General features: G+C 46.7%; 2 protein-coding genes across 2 annotated transcripts in view; both read right to left on the reverse strand.

Annotated features, from left to right (window-relative positions):
- Positions 1-3,661, reverse strand: part of LOC311360700 (SUN domain-containing ossification factor) — a 41,004-nt gene extending 37,343 nt beyond the window's left edge. The window contains exons 1-2 of the mRNA XM_084480809.1: positions 3,453-3,661; positions 725-833 (exon numbers count right to left, since the gene is read on the reverse strand). Coding sequence (XP_084336935.1) covers positions 725-833; positions 3,453-3,508 — 165 coding nt within the window. The 5' untranslated portion in view covers positions 3,509-3,661. The remainder of the gene's footprint in view (positions 1-724; positions 834-3,452) is intronic.
- Positions 3,662-13,947: 10,286 nt separating this feature from the next.
- dnm3b (dynamin 3b) overlaps positions 13,948-24,795 on the reverse strand; it is a gene marked incomplete at both ends in the record, with an annotated part of 11,860 nt that continues 1,012 nt past the window's right edge. The window contains 7 exons of the mRNA XM_084480810.1: positions 13,948-13,990; positions 14,389-14,559; positions 15,599-15,831; positions 19,426-19,590; positions 20,911-21,025; positions 22,955-23,064; positions 24,660-24,706. Of these exons, the coding sequence (XP_084336936.1) occupies positions 13,948-13,990; positions 14,389-14,559; positions 15,599-15,831; positions 19,426-19,590; positions 20,911-21,025; positions 22,955-23,064; positions 24,660-24,706 (884 nt within the window). The remainder of the gene's footprint in view (positions 13,991-14,388; positions 14,560-15,598; positions 15,832-19,425; positions 19,591-20,910; positions 21,026-22,954; positions 23,065-24,659; positions 24,707-24,795) is intronic.

The following is a 24,795-nucleotide window of genomic DNA, read 5'->3' on the forward strand; positions in this document are numbered from 1 at the left end:
TGGCTGTAAACAGCCTTAGGCAAGACGCCTCAAGGCCTAACCTGTTAACCTAGGGTTAACCCTAACCCTCACCCTAACTCACTGACTAGTAAACACCAATAGGGTTAGGGTTAGGGATAGGTACGTACTAACCCTAACTCACTGACTAGTAAACACCCATAGGGTTAGGGTTAGGGTGAGGGTTAGGGTTAGAGTTAGAGTTAGAGTTAGGGTTAGGGTAACTAACCTAACTCACTGACTAGTAAACACCAATAGGGTTAGGGTTAGGGTTAGGGTGAGGGTTAGGGTTAGAGTTAGAGTTAGGGTTAGGGTTAGGGTAACTAACCTAACTCACTGACTAGTAACCACCAATAGGGTTAGGGTGAGGGTTAGGGTTAGGGTTAGAGTTAGAGTTAGAGTTAGGGTTAGGGTTAGGGTAACTAACCTAACTCAATGACTAGTAAACACCAATAGGGTTAGGGTTAGGGTGAGGGTTAGGGTTAGGGTTAGAGTTAGAGTTAGGGTTAGGGTTAGGGTTAGGGTAACTAACCTAACTCAATGACTAGTAAACACCAATAGGGTTAGGGTTAGGGTGAGGGTTAGGGTTAGGGTTAGAGTTAGAGTTAGGGTTAGGGTTAGGGTAACTAACCTAACTCAATGACTAGTAAACACCAATAGGGCTAGGGTTAGGGTTAGGTACGTACTAACCCTAACTCACTGACTAGTAAACAATAGCTCCTGGTACCTTCTGAGCAGGAGACGTTTCCTGTGGCCCCGGGCTCTGGAGGGGAAGGGGCCCCCCGGGGCCTTGTGTGTGTGGCTCTGTGCAGCCAACATGATAATGAAGACTGATCCTATTGGACGGAGAAAGCATAGACGGTTAAGGAACACTTGAGAGGATTGGTTCAAATATGGGTTATCACGACACCGAAAATAAACCCTCCTGGTATTTGCCTGGAACACTGGACCAGAACGGAGGAGGGTCGTTTGGTAGAGGAGAGCAGCACAGTCCAGTAGGGAGAGGGTTCCACAGAGCCAGGTCACCTTCCAGTTATCACCTCACCCTACCTGCTCATTACATCTAAAAACAAACGACCCTGAGCCCTTCTGGAGGGACCAACTCAATGACTATTAGACCGCAGCAGAACAATTAGTCAAGTCTGATTGTTAACCTGCCAAGGATGTGTATTACTTTTCAATAACGGGACCCTTTCTGTCTCTACCAGTTCCAAATCACTGCTCCACACAGCCAACATTAAACCAACACTAACGACACCTGACCACGTGACCAGATGTTTCCTTGACGACACAAAACCAATATGCTCAAAACACTCCAGGTATATTTTGATTTGAATTGATTAAGTTGATAAAAAAAAAACAATTGCATTATAGACGACAGTAAGTAATAACATTGTTGGTACCAGTAGTATAGGCAGAATAGAAGCGTCCAGGGTGTGCTTCAGCGGTGGAACCTCCCCAAACCGCCGTACATTGTGTTCCAGAAGTGGAACACTCACACGCCGTCGTTCATTCCTTACGCAATTCTGAGTGACAAGCAGCTGCACAGACGGAATGCTCTACCGTTAAACCACATCTGGACGGACGCACGGTGCACGGAGGAGTCAGACACACACGGCCAGCAGGGTGCGTGGCTCCCACGCAATTATTGAAACAGCAAAACATTCCTACCCTGCACTGCCACCACTAAGACCCTAACCCCCAGGTATGAGAGAGAACTAGGTCAAAGTTATGTTGTTTTTACTAGTAGTTTGTTTCATTAAATGATGCTCCACAACATAACATCCCAAGCAGAAAGGCAGAGTAAGAAGGGCCTTAGGTTTAAATAAACCAGTGGTACAGCCATAGGATCAGCTGCCAGCTGCATGGTATCTAGATCACTGTGGAGGGTTTTAGCTCAGTAAAATAAGATCAGAAATAAAGTTATACGTTATATAATGCACACACACACACACACACACACACACAGAAAATGGTGTTCATAAAAAGAAAGCTTGCATGAATAATTAACCAACCTGTCCTCTTAACTATCTCCCTCTATTAATAAGGAGTGTAGCTGACTCATATTTGTACACACAACTGTTTTGAAATAATAAATACTAACCCTATGTTTTTTCAAAAAAACACTTTATGTCTGGTATTCGCAGAGACAAAAACTTTATTGTTGTTGGGATTCTTCCCACCATTCAACGTGTGTGTGTGTGTGTGTGTGTGTGTGTGTGTGTGTGTGTGTGTTCATGGCTTCCTTTAAAGGCTGTAGTACCAATAATCCCTCTCTTCCATGCAGGAACATTTGCCTGCTGACAGCTGCTGGGCCATCTGTGGTCCGACAGAGACGGATCAAACACCGCCACACCGGCCATCGCTGTCATAGCAAAAAGCCACCAGAAACCTACAATACTACATTACCAGCTTGAGATTCAACTATATATGTATATACATGTATCCTGTATAACCACTGAGACAACGTCCAAGTTTGCCTATTCTACAGGCATAAACAATAAACGGTGGTCATTATGATCAGAAACACAGAGGAGTGAAGCCTCGTTGTTTCTGCAGGTGGAGCAGCTGAAGCTGATCGTCATAACTACGACCATAACCATGACCATAACCACGACCATAACCATAACCATAACCATAACCACGACCATAACCACGACCATAACCATAACCACGACCATAACCACGACCATAACCACGACCATAACCATAACCACGACCATAACCACGACCATAACCATAACCATGACCATGACCATGACCATGACCACGACCATAACCACGACCATAACCATGACCACGACCACGACCATGACCACGACCATGACCATAACCATAACCATAACCATGACCACGACCATAACCACGACCATAACCATAACCATGACCACGACCACGACCATGACCACGACCATGACCACGACCATAACCACGACCACGACCATGACCACGACCATGACCATAACCATAACCATAACCATGACCACGACCATAACCACGACCATAACCATAACCATGACCACGACCACGACCATGACCACGACCATGACCATAACCATAACCATAACCATGACCATGACCATAACCATGACCACACCAGGTGAAGCTGATCCTCATGACCATAACCACGACCAGAACCATGACCACACCAGGTGAAGCTGATCCTCATAACCATAACTATGACCAGAACCATGACCCTAACCATAACCATGACCAGAACCACGACCACACCAGGTGGAGCAGCTGAAGCTGATCCTCATGACAGGTCCGCACAGGTCCGCTGTATCACTGTTAAAGTTGTCGACTAGGTTAGTGAACAGGTGAACAGGTTGTTTACATCGGAGTAACCGAACCAGCAGTAGTAATGACTGCAGTAGTCACACACCACTATGTGTTAATACTATGTAATAAAACGATGTCATAACGGGATCAGGTGAACGTCGGTGCCAACTTACCAACAGACTGAAAGTACAGCCAGCCGCACAGAGCGCCTCTGCGCTGCCGGCCTCATCGCCCCCCCGCTGGGACGCGCGCCGCGGCTCTGGCCTCCATACTCCGCCTGTCTGCGGTCCTTTCCAGGCCGTATATTAAATATAGCCCAATTAAACCAACGGGTAACGGCTTGTATGATCCTTGATGACAGATCTCAAACAGTAAACCTGTTTCTGTCGTGTCCTCCTGTCCAGTGTTGCCAGATTGAGCCAAATTTCCCGCCCAATCTGGCAACAGTGGCTGCAGCGCGCTATAGCCTGCGTTGCCAGATTAGGCGGGAAATCCGGCCCAATCTGGCAACGCTGGTCCTGTCATCCCGTGACGTCCAATCAGAAGGCTGCAGAGCTGTTGCGCAGGCGACTGTGCTTTTCGTAGGCGGAATCCGGAAGAAGTCCCGCCTCAAGCGCTAGGATTGGACAGGCAGCCTGTCACGCAAACTCGCACGGTGACTCCTAATCCTGAAACCCTAACCCTAACCCTAACCGTAACCCTACCCCTACCCCTAACCATAACCCTATCAGAGAAATGCGTTTGACTAACGTTAGTTTAATATACATTACAATTTGAGTTACCTTCCCTGCGGTCACGTCACGGATTTTAGCCTTTTTGGATTGGATCAGGGATTTAAACCAACGTGATTGGATAATCTCCGGCTATCCCCTCATTAATATTCATGATTCTTCCGGATTCCGCCTACGAAAAACACATTCGCGTTGCGCAGTTCAGTGCCGGCTTGGAGCCCAGCCCCCCCCCCCCCCCTTCCCCCCAAGCCCTGCGCGGCGTCAGAGATCACAAAACACGCCCCGTGTTTTGTAGTCTGGGACGGCGCGCAGGGGCGGAGCTTTATGGGTTAGCCGCCAAAAAGGCGCAGGCGAGTCGGTGCCTCCCAGGGTGACGGTGGAGAATTGGATTAGATAATTCTGCATCATGATGATTCTTATGTATTACGTTGTGGGCCAAGCATTGCCATGATAAGGCTAGAATGCCCTTTCACAATTTTTTTGACATATTTTTATTTTTACGTATCTTTATTTACTTAGTCTTGTATTGTTGCTGCTGTGTGGCTGTTGAGGAACCAAGCCTGATAATCATACTCGTGTGTACTTGTACAATAAGAGGTGATAAAAGTAATTCTGATTCTGAATCCCTCCGAAACAATGTTGAGCGGAGTTGATAATCAGTGTTGTGCGTCAGAAGTTCACACTTCACATGAACTAGTCCAAAGCTCATACAAAAGAAAATGAATAAATTCACGTTCATAGTTCACCAATTCAATTTTGAACTAGTTCATGTTCAGTTCATTAACAGTTTTTTTAGAAACCGAAGAAAAACTGTTGGAGTGAATATTCTGTGCTTATCTTTTAAAATGCATTACCAGCTGCCCATCACTACAATATCAAATTGTTGTGGATATTATTTGTACATCTGTTTCATTCATCACAACTAAGGCAGTAACTCTATTTAATAAACATGTCATCTGGACCCAAGCATCAATTCAGAATGTCACAAAATCGGAACTAGTTCAAGTTCAAGTTCTTTAGTTAAAAATATGTTACGTTCAGTTCAAAATTCATAGAAAAATTAACTTCTTCTTTTGAACTAGTTCATTCACAACACTGTTGATAATTGAGCCTCCTCTACTGGCCGTATAAATGGTGTGTTCCAATATCCATACTATCCGTACTTATTATACTTAGGTGTTGTGTTTGATTTAAATCATATCACTCACAGACCATGAGTATGTTTATACCACCCTACCCCCACCCTTATCATATGTATTTTTCTTAATATGATGTATAACCGTATAGTTCATCATCTTTATTTTTTATTTAAGTTTGTTACACCGAATTCTGCGACCCACCGAATATTGGGTTTCACATTCAAATTTCACATTTTCTGCAACATGCACGAGTTTGAAGCGTAGACGGGCATGAAGTCGGTGTGCATTTTACCAACAACATAAATACAACATAAGATCTCCCCCCACCGGTGGCTCGTTCTTTTCTTGATTCAAACGTTCATTCTAAACCTTTTACACAGCAGCCTATAACAGGACATGCTCAACGGTAAACCACCGTCATTAAACACTGACTGAAGCTTTTTATGGGGAAAGAAGCAACGGCGATGGACCGCACTAAATGGCCCATCCATCGTATGGGTCTTCATGAAGGAGACCTAATAGTGACGGCCATGATCAGCTTTCATCATAAAGATCAGAACTAATGCATTCCTCAGACGTTGGGCGTTGAAATGTACGCACTGTGCAAACGAGTGCTGCTCAACGCTGTTCAGGGGAAGAAACGTGTGACATCACTGGGCACAATTTCAGCCAATGAAAAATAATCATTAAGTAATAAGTAATAATAAGTAATAATAAGTAATAATAAAAACTGTAATAAGTATACAGTAAAGGAAATTATTCATAATATACAATAATATTTTTAAACCTTTGAAATGACTGTGTGTGTGTGTCTCCAGAGATGGTGGTTGGTACCTGTAGACGCTTTGACTATCAGCCAATCAGGAGATTAGAGGGACACTCTCTGGCCTGTAGTTTCAGGGTCATATCGTTCAGTACATTTTGTCAGGTCTAAAGAACCTTCTAGGGCCTAATGTTACGAGCCACTACCATTAGATGGTAGCAGTGTGATGTGGTCAGGCTGCTAGGGGAACAGACTCCGGTCCGGTCTTGTCTGTGGTTCCAGGATGAGGCTGAGGCTCCCCCACCACGTGGCGGGGCCAGGGCCTCCCTGAGGGCGGCGCTGGAGGCCCCGGTGGTCTCCGTCACCAAGGACCCCCAGTTCATCTGTCAGCTGGACCCCGTCAACCAGACGCTGCTCTGCGTCATCCGCCACGGGACTCGACCTCATGATGAGCAACAAGCGGTACGTCACGCTCGTGTTCATAACGTCCGGGCTGAGGCCCCCCCCGCGCACACACTGGTGTAAGAGAACGGCCCTCAAACAGTCTGAGACAATCTGTAACCATAGCGGGACAGACGACTGACGACGCTCCAATAAAAAAAATTCTGAGTACAAATGTAAACCTTTCTGAGGGTGAAGCCACTTTGGATGAAAGCGTCTGCTTAATGACTCGGTGATAAGATGGCGGCCACTGTGAAGCCAAAAGGTGTCCATGTATTTATCTCTAATATCTCTGAAGGTATGGAGATGGACCTGGGGCCCCTCAGAGGGCTGGTCTGGATGGAGGTGGAGGTATGGTGGAGGAGCTTGTTTGTTTGTGGGCACTATTTAAAGGGGACATATCACACCACCAGGTATGAGTGGGATTAGCCCTTACAAGCCGTTTTAGAAAATCTGCGTCTTCTGACATCACAAGTGGGCATGTCCACCTAGATGTGCTGGATAGATCAGTCCACCAGCCGACCCAGTGGACTGAAGCAAACGTCGCTCATCTCTCCGTCACACATCTAGGGGGACACGCCCACTAGTGATGTCAGAAGACTCAGTTTTTAAAAACGGCTTGTAAGGGCTAATCACACTCGCACCTGGTGGTGTGATATGTCCCCTTTAAAGGTCCTGTGACATGCCACCAGGTGTGGTGTGATTAGCTGTTGCAAGCTGTTTTTGCAGAAGCTGCAATGATTGTAGCAAAAGTGCATGACTCTTTGAAGTTGTGATGCACAGGATAGGATTTGTGCACCTGTAACAAAGGACTTGTGAACTCGTAGCCCCTATTTTGTGTTAACAATGGTAGAAGAAATATTTACGACTTCAAATTGACACACTCCAAAACATTTGGTCTCACTGCAGCCATCTTCAGCCTCTCTACACTTTGGTGCTACTTTTATTCTTCCTTGATTCAGGAAATAGTGACGTTACGGCCAAGCTACTGAGAATTGTAGTTAGTTACTAGCGAGTCACTGACGAGGCGTCTCGTTATTACCAGGACAAATGAATTGCACGTGAATTGTGTCGATTGATCCATGATTACTAAAAGAATACATCACAGTGTGTTTGTTTTTATCCCCCTGTTGCTGTTGTTATGTAATCAGTGACGAGGCGTCTCCTTATTACCAGGACAAAGTGCACATACCTCTACAGCGTGGTCTGGGGCCCCGGGTGGATTACCAGGACCTCTACAGCGTGGGGCCCCCGGGTGGATTACCAGGACCTCTACAGCGTGGTCTGGGGCCCCCGGGTGGATTACCAGGACCTCTACAGCGTGGGGCCCCCGGGTGGATTACCAGGACCTCTACAGCGTGGTCTGGGGCCCCGGGTGGATTACCAGGACCTCTACAGCGTGGGGCCCCCGGGTGGATTACCAGGACCTCTACAGCGTGGGGCCCCCGGGTGGATTACCAGGACCTCTACAGCGTGGTCTGGGGCCCCCGGGTGGATTACCAGGACCTCTACAGCGTGGTCTGGGGCCCCCGGGTGGATTACCAGGACCTCTACAGCGTGGTCTGGGGCCCCCGGGTGGATTACCAGGACCTCTACAGCGTGGTCTGGGGCCCCGGGTGGATTCGTGGGGCGTATCTCACGGATGAAAATAATCTGCCAAGACAAGGAAGGTAAATATGTATTTTGTATTTATTTATTTTTATGTAAGTATTTGTCAAAGCAACAATCAAAACATGTCACAGAAAGGTTCTCCTTCCATCAGAAGTCCCGCCCTCTCTCTCGCCAGTGACACGTTGATGTAAGGGGTCACGGACCCCTGACGTCCTTCCCCCTGGTCGTGAACCTTTATGGTTCTGCGTCAGGTTGACGTGTCGCTATGCATGTCCGTGGTAAAGAGAGAACGAGGAGTTGGTCTTTGTCTGTGCATGCTATTACTTTCCATCGGTCTAGTACTAGACGTTTGGATTGTGGTGTGGATTCTAGAGAGCTGAATACGACTCAATGTGCCACAGAGTCAGAAGCTAGGCTGCTACGCGCTTTCCCACCAGTGTTGAACACACCTGGACCACGCCGTCTTCATGATCTCTTGTTAATAGATGTTTTTATTTAATGGAGCAAATAATTTTTGTAATTTCCCACAGAGGTAGATTTATTTTTGTTAGTAGGCCACTTGGGATTTTTGTATTATTTATTTACTATAGGCCTACTTCAGTTGCTAGACAAAATGTTTCTCTGGGCTACCAAAAGATGCCACGGATTATTTACTGTTTGTTTCCAAAAAATCACATTGTCAAAGAAATAAAATACATTTCTTAAAATATAAATATAATATAAATAAGTTTCATTTCTAAATACTCATAAACCAAAAACACTGAATTGTAAGGGTAAAGAGAACTGGACTCCCTTTAAGGAGAAATCAGGTGTGAATCAATCCATAGCCCTATTGTTCAAAGTGCTGTCAATAGGAAGAAGAATGAAACTATTTGATACAACATAGACGAATAGTGAACCAGCAGCTAACTAACTGAATGGGGCAACTTGACTCCCTTCCAGTGAGTTAACCTACCTACTGGGTTGAGTTAACCTACCTACCTACTGGGTTGAGTTAACCTACCTACCTACTGGGTTGAGTTAACCTACCTACCTACTGGGTTGAGTTAACCTACCTACTGGGTTGAGTTAACCTACCTACTGGGTTGAGTTAACCTACCTACCTACTGGGTTGAGTTAACCTACCTACTGGGTTGAGTTAACCTACCTACTGGGTTGAGTTAACCTACCTACTAGGTTGAGTTAACCTACCTACTGGGTTGAGTTAACCTACCTACTAGGTTGAGTTAACCTACCTACTGGGTTGAGTTAACCTACCTACCTACTGGGTTGAGTTAACCTACCTACTGGGTTGAGTTAACCTACCTACTGGGTTGAGTTAACCTACCTACCTACTGGGTTGAGTTAACCTACCTACTGGGTTGAGTTAACCTACCTACTGGGTTGAGTTAACCTACCTACTAGGTTGAGTTAACCTACCTACTGGGTTGAGTTAACCTACCTACTAGGTTGAGTTAACCTACCTACTGGGTTGAGTTAACCTACCTACTGGGTTGAGTTAACCTACCTACTAGGTTGAGTTAACCTACCTACTGGGTTGAGTTAACCTACCTACTGGGTTGAGTTAACCTACCTACCTACTGGGTTGAGTTAACCTACCTACTGGGTTGAGTTAACCTACCTACTGGGTTGAGTTAACCTACCTACCTACTGGGTTGAGTTAACCTACCTACTGGGTTGAGTTAACCTACCTACTGGGTTGAGTTAACCTACCTGGTGACCTCAGCAGGGCTGTGTATTGATTCACACTGGATGTGTCTCTCTGTCTACTCCACGTCTTCCTGCCGTGCAACGCTCCCTGCAGGGGAGACAAAGTATCGGCACAGGACGTCCCGCTGCTTCTCTGCCTCCACTGAGGGGTCGTTGCTCGGCCCGTTGGACTGAAGCGCTCCCTCTCCTTGGACCAGCTGATGGTTCGTCCTCAGAATCCACATATCCAGGGGGTAGACTGGTCCGTCCCTCTCTGACAGTAGGCATCAGAGCTCTGGTGCCGGAGAAAGTTGTTGGATAGTCAAATACATGCGAAGACAATAGTGACAACCTTGTCTGGATCCAGGCGAGTCGTAGTTCTGAAAACTCTAAAGCGATTTGACAGAATTCCGATAGCGTTCTCCACAACGCGGTGCGCTCTGGAATGACGGTAATTGTAGATCTTTGATTGGTGTTGAGGTTTTGAAAGGGATACGGTTTCATGAGATCTGGTCGCAGAGCATAAGCATCATCACCAATGAGCATGTACGCCTACGGCATCAGTGCCTGGCAGGGTATCATCCGGGGGAAAGCTCAGCATGCCTGTGTCCATAGCATCTCTACGATCAATACAAACACCTACATTGCATTATATCAAGGAGGTAAAGCACCCTGCAAACTATTATCCAACGAGCATATTCCCAGCACTTAAACGCTTTAAATATCAGCCCATACCGCCGTTCAAGTCCTCCTATCACGATGAAGGAACTTAAATATCAGCCCATACCGCCGTTCAAGTCCTCCTATCACGATGAAGGAACTTAAATATCAGCCCATACCGCCGTTCAAGTCCTCCTATCATGATGAAGGAAAGCGGAGACAAAGAAGACGTGAAACGCAAGCGAAAGCCCAACTGGTCCCAGGACCAACTGCTACTGCTGGCCCAGTTTGTGCTGGAGAGGAGGAGGATTATATTTGGGGATTTATATTTTATATTTATATTTGTGTGCTCTAACATACATGGAGGTAAACAGTAGCCTAAACAATAATAAATATGGATTCAACAAAGGCGACAAAGAGCCAATACGATGTTTTTTACGCATGGGCCTAAGCGTAATATGCGTAATCACTTACATGTTATAATTTACTGTTTTTCTCAATCGTTTAAACTCGTTTTCTGAAACTATAGCTCAATTTCTCAAAACTCTAAACACAAAACTGAAAAGAGTTAACCATTTGGTCAAAACTCCACAAATCTCTTTCAAAATGAAACAAAACCACGTTCTCTCTTCTCAAAACTGATTCTTTCCACCAAAACAATAAACACAGCTATATATGAATATCTCTTAGAGTGCATCAATCAAACACTGGTGTGATCAATTTAAAACACTTCCATCAAAATACTGTTTCCATATGTTTTGTCTTCATGTTACATATTCAAATGTATAGAATTGTTTAGAAATAGCTTCATTTTCCTGTTGCAATTAGGTGGTACTTACAGTATACTTACAGTATAAAGACTGTTGCCATATCGTAATACAATACTGTGAATATTTCATATAAATATTGCATTGACACAATCATATCAGAATAGGATACAATGCATGTTTGTCTATCCAATGAGCTCCAATGGGCTAAACTCACAATCCCAGCTCCCCAGAGTCATACTGTACACCTGTAGTTGATACTGCAACATTGCTCTGAGAATACACCAATGTCACCTATTTTGGCAAAACTCACAGTACAGTAATTGCACTGATGAGTAAAATGAAAAACAATACAGTAAGAAAATGTTCTTTCGGGGGATGTAATGGTGAAATCAGTGCACTCAGGGATGTTCGTAACTGTCTAGACAGGGTCCAATAAATAGTGAACTTCATCACAGCCTCACCGAAGCGCCTACAGTGCTTTATGGCAAACTATCGCAACAAAAAACACCTGCAGAAATTCTCAGACACCCGCTGGTCTCAGCATGATTCCCCGGGGTCGGCACTGCACAGCATGTAGTGTCTCTGTCGCTGGTCCGAGCTGGGAAGAATATTATCACAGCATGTGTGTAATAAGGAGGATTTTTGTTTTGTAATTATTTATATTACTCCATTAATAACATGATTATACTTTATAATGAATAATTTAAGAGATAGATAAGCAAGAGGAGCGTTAGTTTGTTCCTTTTTATGTCATTAAGGCATCCCATTATGGTGACTGGCTTTCAGTGTGTGTGTGTGTGTGTGTGTGTGTGTGTGTGTGTGTGTGTGTGTGTGTGTGTATCTGTGTGTGCATACTTGTGTGTTTGTGTGTGCGTACGTGAATTTGTGATTGTCCACATTGAACAAAATACAACCAAGTAGTTATGAGGAAGAAGTTTATTGAGGAGGAGAGATACAGAGACACAGAGAAAAATAAACAGCTGATTTATTCCCCAGTTGTACTCTACGCCCTCTAGTGGACAACACCGGTCACGTCCACAGGAAACACTCTGTCTGTCCGTCTCAATCAATGCCAGTAAGGCCGTCTAGAGAAGAGAGCGTTAAGTGATAATAGAGACACAGATAGACGAGTAAAGCGCTAGGATTCTTTAAATGAGGTCATTACAGGGTACAGTACCACCTTATCATTAACCTATATACAGATCAGCACACAGTTTCAATAGAGAAGACCCACAACACGATAAACACACACACAGACATCACTGAACACTGGCCCCATAAGGAGCAGCGGACTGGCTGGCCACGCCCCTTTAGGAGACAGGTACAGGTGAGGGGGCGTGGCTTCATGTTGAGTTGCCTCATTATTCACACCTGAGCAGCAAAGAGCTAAACGGACATGTCACCATGGTTACGGATTGCACTCACAGAGAAGTGAGTCAGTCTTCCTTCCCTCATTGTGTGTTGTGTGTAACGGCAGCCAGTCAGCCTCTGAGCTCCTTACGGGGGCCAGGACCGGTGATGCAGTCAACACCAACGGCATGGGAGGGGTGGGGGGGCAGCGTTGCCAGTTTGGACCAGATTTCCTGCCCAATCTGGCAACCCTCTGGTGGGGGAGGTTCGTTGCATTGTAGAGCGTGGTTTCACAGAGCGCTGACTGCTACTACAACACAGGAACATTAAGGTAACCCCATGTGGGCTCGTATGATTCCTTATTATTAGTATCCTTATTATTATTCATATCCATATTAGTAGATTTGATCATGGAAACAAATACTTAACTTAAAACGCCAACCAACGTGCAGACAGACTACATGCACACATGTCCTCACACACTCGCACACGTACACACACACACACACACACACACATTACGCACATAAACCGATGAGCACAAACACACCTGCACGCACACGCACACACACACACACACACACGCACACACACACACAAACACACACAAACACGCGTACATACTTAGATACTTTAGTTCCTAAGAGAACGTGAAGCCATTAATTAACACCTAGTGGTGGTGGTGGGGGGGGGGGTATATTGTACACAATAAATAATACAGTGCTAAAACAATACTGACACGTAGGCAGGTCAACGCCCCCAGGTACACACACACATTAACTGACGCACGGAACACACACTCGCACACACACACACACACACACACACACACACACACACACACACATATTCAACAGACACACACCAACTCTACACACATTCTACACACACACACACACACACTTTCCCATGCAAAAAAGCAGCGTGTGTGCCATGCTTGTCTAGGATTAAGTAGGGCAGTGCCACTGCTGAAGACGTAGCCACGGAGAAGAGGTGGAGGCGGGTGGAGTCGGTGGGGTGGGGGGTGGAGAGAGAGGGACACCATGGCCAATAGAACGAGCGTACGCACATACACCACGACATGCACCAGCACCACACTGTACACAGGGAACGGGCCAGGGAGAAGCTGGGGTCTGTGTGGGTCTGTGAGGGTGTGTGTGTGTGTGTGTGTGTGTGTGTGTGTGTGTGTGTGTGTGTGTGTGTGTGTGTGTGTGTGTATAAACTGCAGGGAGGAGAGGGAGCAGGGGAGAGACCATAGGTATGGCTGAGAGAGAGAGAGAGAGAGAGAGAGAGAGAGAGACCATAGGTATGGCTGAGAGAGAGAGAGAGAGAGAGAGAGAGAGAGAGAGACCATAGGTATGGCTGAGAGAGAGAGAGAGAGAGAGAGAGAGAGACCATAGGTATGGCTGAGAGAGAGAGGGGGAGAGGGGAGAGAGAGGGGGGATGAGGGGAGGAGGAGGAGGAGGAGGAGGGTCTAGGCCCAGGCCGGTAGGCAGACGCAGTCTCCATGGTGATTAGGGCGGAGCCTGCCTGGTTGGGGAGGGTGGAGGCCGCCGGCTGAGAGAGAGAGAGAGAGAGAGAGAGAGAGAGAGAGAGAGAGAGAGAGAGAGAGAGAGAGAGAGCGAGGTAGGGGGGACAGAGAGAGAGAGAGAGAGAGAGAGAGAGAGAGAGAGAGAGAGAGAGAGAATGGAAATGGGCAGAATAGGACTAGGGTTAGTATTTACTCAAGAGGAAGTAGCATCTGTATCCAAACGTAAAGAGTACAAAGATAGCACTGCTGCTAACGCTGCTAACAGGGCTAACATCACCACTGCTGCTAATGCTGCTAACGATGCTAACGGTGCCGTCATTGCTCACTGAGCAGTCTGCTCTACCTGTGCTAACGATGCTAACGCTGCTCCCAGTGCTCCCAGTGCTCCCAGTGCTCCCAGTGCTCCCAGTGCTCCCGGTCTCACCTGGGGATGCTAGGGGGGGCCCGGTTTGGGCGGCTGGGGGCCTGGGGGCTCTCTGCGTTGTTAAAGGGCCCCAGGGGCCCCGGGCGGTTGGGGGGCGGCGGGGCCCCCCGGGGGGCCGGCCGCTGGCCAGAGGACATCCTCCTGGAGGCGGTGGGGCTGGGGGGCGGCGACCTGCGGCGGGGGAGGGGGGGCGTGTTGTACTGTTAGTGTACTGTTAGTGCACTGTTAGTGCACTGTTAGTGTACTGTTAGTGCACTGTAGTGTACTGTTAGTGTACTGTTAGTGTACTGTAGTGTACTGTTAGTGTACTGGTAGTGTACTGTAGTGTACTGTTAGTGCACTGTAGTGTACTGTTAGTGCACTGTTAGTGTACTGTTAGTGCACTGTAGTGTACTGTTAGTGTACTGTAGTGTACTATTAGTGCACTGTTAATGTACTGTTAGTGCACTGTTAGTGTACTGTTAGTGCACTGTTAGTGTACTGTAGTGTACTGTTAGTGCACTGTTAATGTACTGTTAGTGCACTGTTAGTGTACTGTTAGTGCACTGTAGTGTACTGTTAGTGTACTGTTAGTGCACTGTTAGTGCACTGTTAGTGTACTGTTAGTGCACTGTAGTGTACTGTTAGTGTACTGTTAGTGTACTGTAGTGTACTGTAGTGTACTGTTAGTGTACTGTAGTGTACTGTTAGTGTACTGATAGTGTACTGTTAGTGCACTGTTAGTGCACTGTTAGTGCACTGTTAGTGTACTGTAGTGTACTGTTAGTGTACTGATAGTGTACTGTAGTGTACTGTAGTGTACTGTTAGTGTACTGTAGTGTACTGTTAGTGTACTGATAGTGTACTGTAGTGTACTGTTAGTGCACTGTTAGTGCACTGTAGTGTACTGTTAGTGCACTGTTAGTGTACTGTAGTGTACTGTTAGTGTACTGATAGTGTACTGTAGTGTACTGTTAGTGCACTGATAGTGTACTGTAGTGTACTGTTAGTGCACTGTTAGTGTACTGTAGTGTACTGTTAGTGCACTGTTAGTGCACTGTTAGTAACATCCTCTCCTCTCCAGTGTTACTCTCTAGTGTCATAACGTCTTCATTCGTTAAGAACATTATGGTGCACAATAGATACAGTAGGGTGATGGAATCACACTCTGTGTGTGTGTGTGTGTGTGTGTGTGTGTGTGTGTGTGTGGTGTCACTGTCTCCATGGTTACCTGCGGCCGCCGCTGCCCCCCACCCAGGAGCTGTCGACGGGCGGGGGCAGCGGCGTGGTGATGGTGGAGGTGGAGATGTCTCCTATGATGGCCAGGGCCTCCTTCAGGGCGTGGTGCGTCCGCAGCACCTCGTCCCGCCGCTGGCCCTGCTCCTGGGACTCGTCCATCAGGGCGCTCTGGTCCCCCGCCGAGTACAGCTGGGCCAGCAGCTCCGCGTTGATGAAGTCCTTCACCTGCAGGGGGCAGCAGAGAGCCAGTGTGAGCCACTGGGCTGCAGGGGGCAGCAGAGAGCCAGTGTGAGCCACTGGGCTGCAGGGGGCAGCAGAGAGCCAGTGTGAGCCACTGGGCTGCAGGGGGCAGCAGAGAGCCAGTGTGAGCCACTGGGCTGCAGGGGGCAGCAGAGAGCCAGTGTGAGCCACTGGGCTGCAGGGGGCAGCAGAGAGCCAGTGTGAGCCACTGGGCTGCAGGGGGCAGCAGAGAGCCAGTGTGAGCCACTGGGCTGCAGGGGGCAGCAGAGAGCCAGTGTGAGCCACTGGGCTGCAGGGGGCAGCAGAGAGCCAGTGTGAGCCACTGGGCTGCAGGGGGCAGCAGAGAGCCAGTGTGAGCCACTGGGCTGCAGGGGGCAGCAGAGAGCCAGTGTGAGCCACTGGGCTGCAGGGGGCAGCAGAGAGCCAGTGTGAGCCACTGGGCTGCAGGGGGCAGCAGAGAGCCAGTGTGAGCCACTGGGCTGCAGGGGGCAGCAGAGAGCCAGTGTTAACCACTGGGCTGCAGGGGGCAGCAGAGGTCACTCTCATTAGGGGTCCTACGGAATCCGTAGGAAACCTATTGTATTCGTTAGTATTATTATTTTTATCCTGACTTTTTGGCTCCAAAAGTTATAAAAATTGGCAGGCTTATAGAACTCGTAGAGTTAGTTAAGGAATCAAAAGATGGGCCAGAATAACACATAGGTGGCGCTATAACAAGGTCTTGAAGTTCAGGACTTCAACAGGCTGCCATTACCACTAGGAAGGTGCAATTTGTATGAAACTTGGTATACATGCACCATTTCTCATGATGAACAACTTTCACATTGCAACCCATATGGTCAGACCATTGGGATATAGTGCAGTGACCACAACTTGACCAAACACCCACACATTAACTCCTTTGGTGCTGAAAATGGGAAAAGCTCCAAACTTGGCACACATGTACCAGGTCACTGTGGAACTATAGGGTGATCAAATAATAGCAATAAGGCAAAAGATGGCAGAGATATGTATTTTAAAGTGAAATACATGCATATGTATACAGCTCTACAATATGTTTAAACAGCTCCAACATTGCATCCAAAAGACCTAGGCCCAGCTGTTGAATGTGGCTATTAAGAGGAGATTCCATAGTATACCCATGCCAAATTTGAAGACTATATCTGAAAAAACAACCAAAAAACATTAGTTTGAAGTTCTCCCTTCTGAACCATGGCCTCTCTACAATGCAGGCTGGGCCTTAAAGGGGTACACACGTTATTTCGCAAACATCTGTTTGACAGTGGATTTTGACACAGTAGGCTTTAGAAACATGGTTGGTGATTGTTTTGATATGTTAACTGCCGGAAAACCAGTTTTTAAGGCATACCAATGCATATTACCATACCAACCAAGCTCACCATACCTCCACATAGGAAAGACTTATATTTCTCAAAATATACTCCAATCTGCCCTTGGCAGTCTACAGTCATACTGTCGGTCATACAGTCATACTGTCATATTGTCGTTTATACAGTCATACGGTCATACTGTCATACTGTCATACTTTCGTTCATACAGTCATACGGTCATACTGTCTGTCATACTGTCATACTGTCTGTCATACAGTTGGTCATACTATTATACTGTCATGTGAGAGTGTCAAAATCTCTTCTCACTGTCTCTCCCCTCACATCATATTTAATGTGGCATTTGGACTTCCGGAGCACTAGGGGGCAGAAGGTTAACCCCGCCTTGGCCAGGGAAGTTCCCCTTATTATTGGTATGGCCCAATCAGTCCACCTGGGACTTATTGGCTTATATAAGGGGAGTCTCATTTTGTGGCAGAGGGGGAAGGTGCTGGCTTGACAAGAGGCCAGTACTAGAGAACATGGTATATGTGGCGGCTAGGCTGATGGCTAGGCTGATGGCTAGGCTGATGGCTGTCATACCGTAGGACCCCGTTATTGTTACTGGCAACTATATTTCTTATTGTTCTTAGTTAGGTGAGCTGCATGCAGCGCTCAACTATTGTTCTTCTTAAGTTTGATTCTTTCTTCTTTATTGTTCTCTACAAACGCTCAATTGTTCACCTAGACTCCATTCCGATTGTAAAATGTTCAGATTAGCTTGGAATCGCGCGCTTCTTTTCAGATTTTTCTAATATTTTATACTTTAATTTTCTACTTTTAAAATACATTTTTTTACAATGGAAGTCAATGGCCCATTCTCTAACACTTCGTAACTTGGACTTCGTAACTTGGTCAATATTTTATCGTTAACCTTCGTTCAAAGGTTGAACAAATCAACACACGTGTGTCTTCAATAATCTGCAAACACAATTCAGATTACTTTCATACTTTTTTCATAATCACAGTTTAAGTTCCGCTTCGTTTTCAGTCGGTCTGATTGGTCTACGCTGAGGGAGGAGCGCCAGGACGTGCAGGCAGCGTTGCCAGATTGGGCAGTGTTGCCAGATTGGGCAGCGTTGCCAGATTGGGCAGCGTTGCCAGATTGGGCAGTTTCCCGCCCATTGGACTACTTGCATTGGGCGAGGATTATTATAATTCTTTCTACAAACAAATCAATACCACACCTTTCATAAGGCATATCGTTTGAACTACTACTACTACTACTACTACTACCTTCCAGCTTTGACAGTGTTACAGTTTAGCTTCCAGCTTTTGTAACAATGTATTTCAGCACTTCTTCAGGTAATGTAATTCAGCGTCAGTCAGTTTTAGATTTCAGCTTCCAGGTTTTTCAGCAGTGCACTGCAACACATTTGACCTTTCAGATTATTCAGTTCAATTCATTTTACATTTCTGCATTTTTAGCAATGCTTTGCGCTTTTCATTCAGCTGTCACTTTATTTGTTTCCAACCATTTGATTATCGTTAAATGGTGTGCATGTTTACATTGTTTACTCCATTTAGACGTTTGAACTTTTGTTAAAATCCCTTCACTTGATTTAAGCCATTTAACGTTTCTTTACGTCTTAATCTATGTGTCTTTATTAAAACATATTTTCAACCTCACTTTGCACTACAGCACTCACCGCATTTTCTGCAGGAAATGCATTTTCTAGTCTTGTGTTCATGTTTGACCTGATGTGTTTTGACTCTATAAACCTGGACATTTGTCTTCTATTTTTTAAGTATTACTTACATAGTGTTATTTGGGCTTTTGTCGATGTAAAGTGTGATAAGTATTTACAAAAAAATATTAGTTGATGTTATATGTATTATTAATAATAACTAAATATTTGGATTATGATACGTGTGTATCATAATCAGAAAGATGCAGACCAACATACAGCAGCAGCAGAAGCCCCAAACCCATTATCCATTCTCACAGCAGAATCCCTCCACACACACACACACACACACGCACGAGCACGCACACACACACACACACACACACGCACGAGCACACACACACACACACACACACACACACACACACACACACACACACACACACACACACACACACACACACACACACACACACACACACACACACACACACACACACACACACACACGACACACACACACACACACACACGACACACACACAGAAGCGTGCGGGGCTTACGTTGTTGATCATGAGGTGCATGATGGTCTTTGGCATGAGGTCCCTGATGCACTTGTTGACGATGGCCATGTAGGAGTCCACCAGGTTGCGGATGGTCTCCACCTTGCGCTCCAGCTGGGGGTCCATGGAGAAGTTCTCGGAGGTGGTGGAGCTCTCGCTCTCCACCTGGACAAACCAACAGCATCAGGAGGTCAGACGCTGCTTCAGGAATCACAAATGGGAAATTGGGATGGAAGCTGGAAATTAAGACATTTGACATTGAGACATTTAACACAAACAGCCCCAACATTAACATAGGAACAGGAACGTTTCAATAAATATAATTATTGAAAAGGGAAGAGCTTAATTGTTCATTTTGATGGAAATACAATTGATGGAACAGCTGGAAGCGTCCTATAACCCAGAGTCCTTCCTAGGTAGACGGGCCAGATGCTGTGGTCCAGTCTAGCTCAGCGTTAACGCACTGGGAGCTCACTGGTTCCCAGTGCACACTTTGATAGTTCTCCGCCACACTTGTAAGTTGCTCATGTGAATGAATATAATATGGTTATAGAAAAGACAACGTTTTTGGCTCATATTTTGAATAACCAATGAGCTGGAGATTCAGTTGAATTAATAAATGGTCTTAGTGATTCTGTACATACCAGTGTGTTCTGTGTAGCACTGATTACACTTTAAGAGTTCAGTTAACTTTTAGGGGGAAACAGCATACTACTATGTGAAATACTTCAAAAGATTGCAGTGTTTATGTTTTGGATATAATGATATAAATCTAGCTGTTTACTTCATCTGTGCTGAGGGTACTCACTAAATAAACAAGTGTCTGTGATTGATGCAGAATAAGATAAGATAAGTGATCTTAAGTAATCCAAGGTTTCAATGAAACAACCACATTGAGGTACAAGATGAGATAACATTAGATAACATTAGATAACATCACATAACAGTGTAACGGCAACAAAATGACAAACCAGAGAAAAAACAAACACAAATAAGATGATTAGAATATTCTCAATATTAATAAAGTAAAAATGTTCCATGATCAACCAAAGAATGTGGGTGATGGTACTGCTGCCTCACATCACATGTTAACGCTGCACTGAGTGAGCCTCACATCACATGTTAATGCTGCACTGAGCCCCACATCACATGTGTTGGTTCAGAGTGAGCCCCACATCACATGTTAATGCTGTTCAGAGTGAGCCCCACATCACATGTTAATGCTGTTCAGAGTGAGCCTAACATCACATGTGTTGGTTCAGAGTGAGCCTCACATCACATGTGTTGGTTCACAGTGAGCCCCACATCACATGTGTTGGTTCAGAGTGAGCCCCACATCACATGTGTTGGTTCAGAGTGAGCCTAACATCACATGTGTTGGTTCAGAGTGAGCCTAACATCACATGTGTTGGTTCAGAGTGAGCCTAACATCACATGTGTTGGTTCAGAGGTGTGTAAGCAGACGGAGGTGAAGGCGTCCCTCACCAGGGTGGTCCGCTCTGGGTAGACCCCGGCGCGGAGCAGAGAGGACTTCCAGCTGTCCACGTCCTCCTGGGAGTCGCAGGCCAGTTCCAGGGTGCGGTTGTCCTTGTAGACGTTTCTAGAAACACGTTGGAACTCAAGGTCACCCACACACACCACATTCTCCTGGTTGCCTTTTGATAGAAGTTTCCTTATTCCTTCGGAAGCTCTCTTTAAACGCACCACTTTTCAATCTGAATAGGTTTTGTTTTTTTACATTGTAAAGTTGTACTATTTCGTCATGTCTTACCAGTCTTAAACAGTCTTTTTCTAAAACATATCAACTTCTAAAATGTCTAATCCCATCAATCTTTTGATGGTCCTGGCCGTGGGGAGATGAGCCTCTCTGTGGCGTTGAGGTAGACTCTGCATTGTTTCTTATGACACAGCCCATGTGCAACCACTTAGCGGGAACACAACTCTTTCATGTTTGGCACTGCATTCCAACGCACAAAACGCACCAAGAAATAAAATGGAAATATAACATAACAAAAGTGCAACATGGAGAACAAGCCCAGGACTCAGAGCTCCCAGCCTGCGCGGGGAATAAGAACAGAGCTGTGTGAACGGACCACGCTGACTACTTTGATGTTCAAACCCGCTGCAGCTCAACCACACAAACTAAACACATTCCAGTGGCCTGAGATCCTCCTGGTGGAGCCCTGGTGGAGCCCTGGTGGGGGAACCAGTGTTCCCCTCAAACCAGGATCTGTCCACCAGGACCATCGTGTTCTGACAAGCTTCTTCTTCTGCAGAAGCTGACGGTCTCCTGTCTGCGTGGGTTTGACTTGCTGTTGTTGTGGTTGTAGTTGCTGCTTTTTGCCATATTTCATAACTTTTTATTTCATAACTAATTGAGGCGTACCAGGGTGTCAGTTCAGTTTAAGACACATGGAGAATAAAAAGGGATGGAATAATAATTAAACACACACACACACACACACACACACACACACACACACACAGACATAGACTACCTAACCTAAAACCCATCTCAGCCGATCTGCCAGACATTCAGTGCGTTTACATGATGCTCAAGAAAATCTAATTATTGGGTTAGTCCGACTACTTTTTCTAAATTTTGGTCATCAATGAGTTTGTAAAGTAGTAACTTCGGGCACATCTGTCAAAAGAAATGTTTTTTTCTTCCGATGTTAACGATCTTTATTCATTCATTGCACCGCGGCCGAACTGACGGGGGTATTCTCTGATATTATGAATCTTAAAGACCGCGTTGGGTTCTCAGACTCTCTGGTACTTCCACAACAAGTAAAAACTCCTAGTGGGAGTTATCTTGGCCATGGGGGAGAAGGAATTGGGGGAAAGCAACTTTGGCTTTGACTCTCTGAAGTCCAGATTGAACCGCGACATGGAGGAGAAAGGGATTGTTGCCGTATGCGGGTCAGTTCACTTCGGGTCCATAAGTCGGCATACGACCGAGAGGTCGGAACAATGGAGTGTCGGAGAAATGATATGGACCTGAAGTGAGCTGACAGCTGTCTACTGAAAACATCTTTCTCGAATGCTGCCTGAGTTTGTTGTTGCTGGTGACGTAAAGAGGTCAACCGGTGGCTCTATTACCACTAGTTGAAATGGGCACAGCGCCACCTATCGTACCGGGGCATGACACGCTTCGGCCAATGGATCGACTTACTCACCGCCATGTATACGAGGACAATTGCAGTTGTCCAATTGAGGAGCATAGTGGAACTATGGATTGAAGGCAGTGCTCTCTGTCGCCCTCTGCTGCACAGGGCCAGAGTCCTGTTCGTTTACAGGTTTCATTTGGAGTGGCCCCACATTACTTTTATCAGACACTTTTATCTCAACGACCAGGTCAGTAAGCAGCAGCTAGGCGTCGCCTGCAGGGTCCAACCGAGCACCTTTCACCTCCTGGTCAAACACCAGCACCATCTTACTACGCCTGCTAGACTCAGTCAGTAGAGAGGCAGTACTGACCTGACCTCTGGGTACTGACCACTGTGTTAAAGATGGAGAGGCTACTGACCTGGACTCTGTGTTAAAGATGGAGAAGATATGCTTGCTGGACATGAAGCTCTTCTCGACGTCGCGGACCTTCAGGTTGTCCAGGGGCAGCATGTACTTCTTCTCCTTCTCCTGCAGACCAGGGAACACGAGGCGGAGAGCGTGGTTTATCACCAGGGGGTCACAGGGCTGTGGACACCTGTTGTTGTGCTACGGTTCAGCTGCTATCACATTTACATTGAGGGGTTCTGCCGACGCTTTTACCCAAAGCGACTCACAACCATTCATGCACACACTGACGGTGGAGTCAGCCCCGCAGGGCGACAGCCAGCGGGTCAGGAGCAGTCAGGGTGAGGCGTCTCGCTCAGGGACACCTCCACACTCCTCTAGGAGGAGCAGTCAGGGTGAGGCGTCTCTCTCAGGGACACCTCCACACTCCTCTAGGAGGAGCAGTCAGGGGGAGGCGTCTCGCTCAGGGACACCTCCACACTCCTCTAGGAGGAGCAGTCAGGGTGAGGCGTCTCTCTCAGGGACTCCTCCACACTCCTCTAGGAGGAGCAGTCAGGGGGAGGCGTCTCGCTCAGGGACACCTCCACACTCCTCTAGGAGGAGCAGTCAGGGTGAGGCGTCTCTCTCAGGGACACCTCCACACTCCGCTAGGAGGAGCAGTCAGGGTGAGGCGTCTCTCTCAGGGACACCTCCACACTCCTCTAGGAGGAGCAGTCAGGGTGAGGCGTCTCTCTCAGGGACACCTCCACACTCCGCTAGGAGGAGCCGGGGATCAGACCAGAGACCTTCAGGTGACCAGCCGACCCGCTGTACCTCCTGAGCCTCTTGCCGGTCTGTTCCGTAGTTGGTAAAGCTTAAAGCTCAGGCCCCAGAGCTGAACCCTGAGCCACGCTGACGGGTGCTCTGGTATCAGTGACCATGTTGAGCAGGTCTCCTCTGGGACCACAACGTCTCGTTTCTCTGTACAGGGAAGGTCTTCTTCAGAACAACGGCCTCAAATAACACACAACTATTGATGTGTTTGATGTTAGATCTAAAAGGGGTTTCTGATAATGTAAGAAATGAGTTTATGGCTAAATCCAACTATGTTAATTAGAAAATATTTAATGCCTCAGAAACTGGAAACTGGAAACCTGCCGGTCACAGAGAGGACCCCTCTCTCAACATGTGGCTAACGTTTGGTGTCAATATCTCATTCCATGACGTCATAGTTTCATTTACAGTAATTGCTCTTAAGCGTAATGGTACGCCCCGCCCGTAGCAGTCCTAAGGAGTAAACCTCACAGCTTTCTTGCGGTATTTCACGGAGGAACGCCCCCTTTTGGTCGTAGCATAAACCTTCCCCCTCGTAGTTCTGACAGTAGAGCGAGGTCAGTTCAGCGAGGCGACCGCACGACTCCAGAGACCTGTTTTCCTTTGTATTTGTTCCACGTTGGTTGTTTTAATGTTGATTTAAATGCTCTTACACACTTGATTATGTTGCTACTTCATTCCGGTGTGTGTGTGTGTGTATGCGTGTGTGTTGTGTGTGTGTGTGTGTGTGTGTGTGTGTGTGTGTTGTGTGTGTTTTTGGGAGTACATAAAGAGCCAGTGATGAAGAACAAAGCCCTTGATGGAGGCTGGGCAGTGGAGGTGGGGGCCCCTATGAGGTGGGGGGCCCCTATGAGGTGGGGGCCCCTATCATTGGTTCTGTGTCAGCAGAGCGCTCTTCTGCCCACACTGTTCTCTTCTCCTCGGGGGGTCTTGCTTGTTACCCTACTACTGTCTGATGGGGGAAGGGGGGGGGGGAGAGAGGTAGGGAGTACGGGGGGAGGGGGGGGGAGAGTGGTAGGGGAGTACGGGGGAGGGGGGAGA

The sequence above is a fragment of the Micromesistius poutassou genome (assembly GCF_964030765.1).
Source record: "Micromesistius poutassou genome assembly, chromosome: 16".
In the NCBI taxonomy this organism is placed as follows: domain Eukaryota; kingdom Metazoa; phylum Chordata; class Actinopteri; order Gadiformes; family Gadidae; genus Micromesistius; species Micromesistius poutassou.